At 43.2% G+C, this 6,982-nt stretch overlaps 1 protein-coding gene across 1 annotated transcript in view; it reads right to left on the bottom strand.

Moving 5' to 3' along the window:
• Positions 1-814: 814 nt before the first annotated feature.
• Positions 815-6,982, bottom strand: part of EAH_00054380 (DNA-directed RNA polymerases I, II, and III subunit RPABC1, putative) — a gene marked incomplete at both ends in the record, with an annotated part of 8,017 nt that continues 1,849 nt past the window's right edge. Inside the window, 8 exons of the mRNA XM_013397787.1 lie at positions 815-880; positions 1,112-1,186; positions 1,523-1,606; positions 1,957-2,016; positions 2,493-2,574; positions 2,851-2,958; positions 3,325-3,406; positions 5,836-6,953. Of these exons, the coding sequence (XP_013253241.1) occupies positions 815-880; positions 1,112-1,186; positions 1,523-1,606; positions 1,957-2,016; positions 2,493-2,574; positions 2,851-2,958; positions 3,325-3,406; positions 5,836-6,953 (1,675 nt within the window). The remainder of the gene's footprint in view (positions 881-1,111; positions 1,187-1,522; positions 1,607-1,956; positions 2,017-2,492; positions 2,575-2,850; positions 2,959-3,324; positions 3,407-5,835; positions 6,954-6,982) is intronic.

The raw sequence follows: 6,982 nt of genomic DNA, 5'->3' as shown, positions 1-6,982 counted from the left end.
TACTCGCGAATACTCAAATATATTAAATACACCGCATGCACTTATATATATATATATATATATATAATATGTACATATATATAATATGTACATATATATATAGATATAAATATATATATATATATATTAGTACATATACATATATTAGTACATATATATATAAATATATAAATATATATATATATATATGCGTAGGGTTATATACCTCCATAGGTATTAAATAGACGTAGAGATATTTACTTATAAATAATAAAATAATAAACAAGTAAACAAATAAATAAACAAATAAATAAACAAATAGACAAATAAACAAATAAACAAATAAAGAAAAAGAAAAATATATTTTGCTGCGCTCCAGCGACAAACAAAACCCTAAAAATTAATTGCAAGTCAATAAATTATAATAAAGCAAATTAGTAATACCTGTTCAACTGCTGCAGCAGCAGCTGCCGCTGCATAGCTGCTGCTGTTGCTGCTGCTGTAGCTGCATAGCTGCTGCATAGCAGCTGCAGCTGCATAGCAGCAGCAAAGGGTCTGGGCTCAAGCGGCAGACAAACAAAGCAGCATTTTGCTGCTTCCGTTGCTGCTGCTGCTGCTACTTTTGCTGTTGTTGTTCTTGCTGCTGCTCCTCCTCCTCCTCCTTGTGCTGCGGATGCTTTCGCTGTGGCTGTTGCGGCTGCTGCTGCTACTACTGCTGTTGGTTTGCTGCTGCTGCTGCTTTTGCTGCACAACATCCGTGTACAACAACAGCAACAGCAGCAGCAGCTGCAACAGCAGCAACAGCAGCAGCAGCAGCAGCAGCAGCAGCAGCAGCTCAGACGACAAGTCTGTAGGTGACGTATCTCCCTGCTGTCTCCGAAGGTCGAATTATTTTCACCACCTGCACGTACACCCCACACTTGCTGCAGCAAATGCAGCAGCAGCAGCAGCAGCAGCAGCAACAGCAGCGACCAGCAACAGCAGCAACCAGCACCAGCAGAAGCAAAGCCAGCAGCAGCGCAAGCAGCACCACCACCACCAGCGGAACAAGCAGCAGAAGCACAAGCAGCAGCAGCAACAGCGGCAGCAAAAGCAACAGCAGCAGCAGCAGCAGCAGCAGCAGCAGCAGCACCTGTCCCCTGGAGAGGCCGAAGTAGCGGGAGACAGGATCGGCCACTTGAATGCGCGGCAGCTGAGCCTCCTTAACCTGCGCGTACACCCCAAACCCTAAACCCTAAACCCTAAACCCTAAAAGTTGTGTATTAAGGAGGGATTTGCATTCATTCGGTGTCTTCTCGCAAGGGTTCCGCAGGCCAGCAAAAGGCATCGCATGGAGGGTTTAGGGTTTAGGGTTTATAAGGGTTTACTAGGGTTTGCTAGGGTTTATAAGGATTTATAAGGGTTTATTAGGGTTTATTAGGGTTTATTAGGGTATATAAGGGTTTATTATTTCTATTAGGGTTTTAGAGGGTTTTAAAGGGGTTAAATAGCGTTTAGAGCTTAGAGCTGAATTAGGGTTTAGGGTTTAGGGTTTAGGGTTTACTCTATATCGCTGCAGCAGTTGTTGTTTTTCGTCGGGGGTTAGGGGGATGTGCTTGGGCACCAATTCATGCTTCGTTATGTTTACCTGCACTCAAACCCTAAACCCTAAACCCTAAACCCTAAACCCTAATTCAACCCTTATACACCCTAATTAAACCCTTATACACCCGAACTAACCCTAAACCCTAAACCCTAAACCCTCGACAGTAATAAGCCCTCATAAGCCATACAAATCCCTCGTAAACCCTAAACCCTAGATCGTAAACGCATGCCTTCAACCCGCTACACAGCAGCAGCAGCAGCAGCAGCAGCAGCAACTGCAGCACCTGAGAGTGATGGTCCAGCTTCTATAGTTTAGGGTTTCGCGAATGAGGGTTTAGGGTTTTAAAATAAGGGTTTAGGGTTTAAAATAAGGGTTTAGGGTTTAGGGTTTACAAGCAGCTCCGACTCCATGAAGTATTCAATAATGTGGCGAGGAGCAGCCTCAGCAATCGCCTGCAGCAGCAGCAGCAGCAGCAGCAGCAGTACAGGACAATGAGCAGCAGAAGATTAGCAGCGGCAAAACCCTAAAACAAAAACAGAAGCGAGGGTTTACAACCCTCCAGGTTCAGGGCTTCCGAAAGTTAACTAGGGTTTATCAGGGTTTATTAGGGTTTATTAGGGTTTATCAGCGTTTATTAGGGTTTATTAAGGGTTTATTAGGATTTATTAGGGTTTATTAGGGCTCAACAGGGTGTATTAGGGTTTAGGGTGGTTTAGGGTTTATTGCTGATTAGGGTTTAGGGTTTAGGGTTTATTAGGGTTTAGGATTTATTGTTCACTAGGGTCTACAATTTAGGGTTTATTGCTGATTAAGGTTTAGGGCTAAGGGATAAATTAGGGTTTAGGGTTTATTCTTGATATGGCTTTAGGTTTTAGGGTTTAGGGCTTAGGGTTTAGGGTTTAGGGTTTAGGGTTTAGGGTTTGGCTACATCTTTAGCAAATGCCGTCAGCACATTCTGCGTCACGAGAATCGCCCGGTGAATATTGCGCTCCTCCATGCGCTCCGTCAGCCTGCAGCAAACCCTAAACCCTAAACCCTAAACCCTAAACCCTAAACCCTAAACCCTAATGGGCTCTAGAGCCTAATGGATTCTAAACCCTAGACACTCTTAATCCCAGTAAGCACAGTAAACCCTAAACCCTAAACCCTTAACCCCAGTAGACCCTAATAAACCCTAATAATAAACCCTAATAATAAACCCTAATAATAAACCTCGATTAAAAAACCCTCACAATACATCCTAACCATAAACCCTAAACCCTAAACCCTAAACCCTAAACCCTCACTCTCTGATGGGTTTGACTCCTGTTTTTTTTGTTTCATCAGCGAAGTAAACAATTAACTTCGCCTCAGGGTCGGCCTTGTGCGAAGCAATCAACAGCATACGAGAACGCCTGCAGCAGCAGCAGCAGCAGCAAGAGCAGCAGCAAGAGCAGCAGCAGCAGCAAGAGCAGCAGCATAGAGTGATGCAGAAACGAAGTAGAAGTAAAGTGCAGCAACGCGTAAACGGCTATTAGCCTACAGTTCATTAGGGTTTATTAGGGTTTATTAGGGTTTAGGGTTTATAAGGGTTTATAAGGGTTTATAATAAGGGTTTATAATTAGGGTTTATAAGAGTCGACAAAGGTTAAAAGAAAAGTTTATTTGGCTTTATAAGGGATATAGACTTCTATTAGGGTTAATTAGGGTTGATTAGGGTTGATTAGGGTTAATTAGGGTTAATTAGGGTTAATTAGGGTTTAGGGTTTAGGGTGGCTTACGACTGTTCATTTTGATTAAATCGCTGAGTAAACTCTGCGAAGTTTTCGTTCTTTTCATGCGGAGGCAGCAAATAGCCGCGGTCTGTCAAAATTTCGCAACAAGTACGTCGGGCTCGAAATAGACGCCGTACGCTTGACTCCATTAGGGTTTAGGGTTTAGGGTTTAGGGTTTAGGGTTTAGAAGAGAGGGTTTAGAGAAGGGGGTGCTGGTTTGGGGTTGAGCGGTTAAACTCAGGAAGAGCAGAGAGATAAGAAAAAGAAAAAAATATACTCGAGAGATAAAGCAAGAAAAATAACCCTAATTAGGGTTTAGGGTTTAGGGTTTAGGGTTTAGGGTTTTGTAGGGCTTGTTAGGGTTTAGGGTTTAGAGTTTAGGGGCTGGCGTTCATGCAAAGTTATTGTAGTATGCTAGAGCGTTTATTTATGAGTCTTCTTTCTTATATTAACTTCAAACAAACAAACCCTGCTGCTAAACCCTAAACCCTAAACCCTAAACCCTAGCTGCATGCATGCATGCTAGTTAGCAGCGCAGCCCCCACGGAATTCTTCGTTGCTATAAATGCAATAAATATTTTTATTTTAATTTCTTTATTTTAATTAAATTAATTAATTAATTTATTTTGTTGTTTTGTTTATTTATTTGTTCAATTTCTTCGGCGAAGTCGCCTCCAAACAAACCCCCCAATGAACAGCTTCCGTAACACTAAACCCTAAACCCTAAACCCTAAACCCTAAACCCTAAACCCTAAACCCTAGACCTTAAACGCTAGACCCTAAACCCTCAATACTAAAATCCAAGCTGCAAACTCTTCTTATCTAATTGCAAACCCTAACGCTAAACCCGAAACCTTTTACTGTGTTATTCCTAAACCCTAAACCCTAAACCCTAAACCCTAAACCCTTAAACCCTCTTAGACTTCGAAGACTTAAACCCCAGGCCTTCTCAGCCCTCTGAACCTACACTTTAGGGTTTAGGGTTTAGGGTTTCGTTCACCAGGGTTTGTTTAGACAGAAGATTGCTTCTGAAACCCCGGCAAGGGTTTAGGGTTTAGGGTTTGTGTGCGTCTTTCTCCTCTGTTGGGGTTTGCTGCTCTTCGCTAGGGTTTAGGGTTTAGGGTTTAGGGTTTGGAGGTGTAAAGAGTAAAAAGACAATATGCTATTAAAAGCATTCGAGGTGAAAGAAAAACAGCATGCAGCAGCAGCAGCAGCAGCAGTTGTGCAAGAGCAGCCCTGATTAGTGCTGCTGTTGCTGCTGCTGTTGCTGCTGCTGTTGCTGCTGCTCGTGTAGCAACAGCAGCAGTTGCTGAAGGAGACCTCAGCTCAACTGGTAGTTTGTCTCTAATTAAATTTAATTAATTTAATTAATTTAATTAATTTAATTTAAACTAAATTGCTGTTTGGATTGTAATTATTTATGTTTTATTATTTGTTTATTGCTGCTTCTCTCTTTGTTTTATTTAAACCCAGTGCAATTCGTTTGCTTCTCAGAAGCAGCATTTGCTGCTGCAGCAGAATGTTGTTTTCCTGCTGCTGCTGCTGCAGCAGCCGCATCAGCAGCAGCAGTTTGTGTTTAAACCTTCGAGCAAACTCCGCTGCATTATCATCAGTTTCTGCTTCTGATGCTGCTTCTGCTGCTGTTGTTGCTGCTGCTCTTCCTGCTGCTCTTCTTGCTGCTGCAGTCTTATTATTAAAATGTTTGTATTCTTCTTCCCATCGCCAAGAGAGCTCTACATCTGTTCAATACAACAAAACGCATGCAAAACGCATGCAAAACGCATGCAAAATGTATGAAAAATGTATGCAAAACGCATGCACAACGCATGCACAACGCATGCAAAGTGCATGCAAAACATAAACAAACAATACAAACAAAATACAAATATAAATAAATAAATAATAAATAAATGATGAACAAATAATAAACAAATAAATAAAAAATAAAAATAAATAAATAAATAAATAAATAATAAACAAAGGATAAACAAACAAATAAACAAATAAACAATAAACAAATAAAAATTAAGCGAATAAACAAATAAATAAATAGTAATAAACAAATAAACAAATAAATAAATAAAAAATTAATAATAAATAAACAACTAAATAAATAAGTAATAAAAGGTAAACAAATAAATAAATAAATAATAAAAGATAAACAAATAAATAAATAATAAAAGATAAACAAACAAATAATTAATTTGGCTGTCTCCTCACCTAAATCTTTTCGTATTGCGTCAAGCAGCAGCAGCAGAGGGCTGCAGCAAAAGTATTGCTGCAGACAGCTTTCATTATTATTATTATTATTATTATTATTATTATTATTATTTTCTGCTTTATCTTTATTATTATCGCTGGCTTCTTGTTGTTTGCTGCCGTCTATTTGCTGCTGCAGCACTGTCTTGAATGACTCTACTGCTACTGGTTTTGCTGCTGCTGCTGCTGCTGCTGCTGCTGCTGCTTCTTCCTTTATTTTCCTCTCAACACTCTGCAGCAGCAGCAGCAGCGGCGGACGCATCATCACCAATGGGTTCAGCGTTGCAGCTTTCTTTGCTCCTGCTTCTGCTGCTGCTGCTTCTGTTGCTGCTGCTTCTGCTGCCTCGGGAGCAGCAGCAGCCTCTGCTGGTGCTGCTGCTGATGCTGGTTTTGCTGCTGTTGCTGCTGCATCTGATTTCGCCTTCATCGATGCAAATTTTGCTGCTCCTGCTGCTGGTTTTGCAGCAGCAGCTCCTGCTGCTGGCTTTGCTGCTGTTGCTGCTGCTGGCTTTGCTGCTGTTGCTGCTGCTGGCTTTGCTGCTGCTGATACTAATTTTGCTACAACGCCCGTCGGCTTTGCTGCTGCTGCTGTTGGCTTTGCTGCTGTTGCTGCTGCCGGTTTTGCTGCTGCCGCTGCTGCTGGTTTCGCTGCTGCTGCTGCAGGTTTTGCTGCTGCTGCTGCTGTTGGTTTTGCTACTGCTGCTGCTGCTGGTTTTGCTGCTGCTGGTGCTGGTTTTGCTGTTGCTGCCGCTGCAGGCTTTGCTGCTGGCGCTGCTGCTGGTTTTGCTGCTGGCGCTGCTGCTGGTTTTGCTGCTGCTGCTGGTTTTGCTGCTGCTGCTGCGGCAGGCTTCGCTGCCGGTGCTGCTGGTTTTGCTGCTCCTACTGCTGCTGGTTTAGCTGCTGCTGCTGCTGGTTTTGCTGTTACTGCCGCTGCTGGTTTTGCTGCTGCTGCTGCTAGCTTTGCTGCTGGTGCTGGTTTTGCTGCTGCTTTCTTCACAGCAGCAGCGGGAGATGCAGCAGCAGCAGCAGCAAGCTGTGGCGGCTTTGCTGCAGTAAACTGTGGCTTGGAGAGCACATTCTTCTTTGCTGCTGCTGCAGGTTTTGCTGCTGCTGCTGGTTTTGCTGCTGCTGCTGGTTTTGCTGCTGCTGCTGGTTTTGCTGCCGCCGGTGCCTTTGCAGCTGCTGCACTTTTTGCTGCTGCGGTTCCTCCAGGACTCTTACTAAGTATCCCCATTTGCTGCTGCTGCTGTTGCTGCTGTTGTTGCTGCTTTTGCTGTTGCTGCTGTTGCTGCTGTAACTGCAGCAGCAGCTGCTGCTGCTGCTGCTGCTGCTGGTGCTGCTGCTGGTGGTGCTGCTGGGTTGGATTGTTGCTGACGCTGCGTCCACGCCATCTGCAGCAGCTGTT

The sequence above is a fragment of the Eimeria acervulina genome, genomic scaffold, assembly GCF_000499425.1.
Source record: "Eimeria acervulina Houghton genomic scaffold, Eah_scaff1037, whole genome shotgun sequence".
Lineage (NCBI taxonomy): Eukaryota > Apicomplexa > Conoidasida > Eucoccidiorida > Eimeriidae > Eimeria > Eimeria acervulina.
Note: the sequence above shows the minus strand (reverse complement) of the source record. Positions and strands in the feature narration are given on the sequence as shown.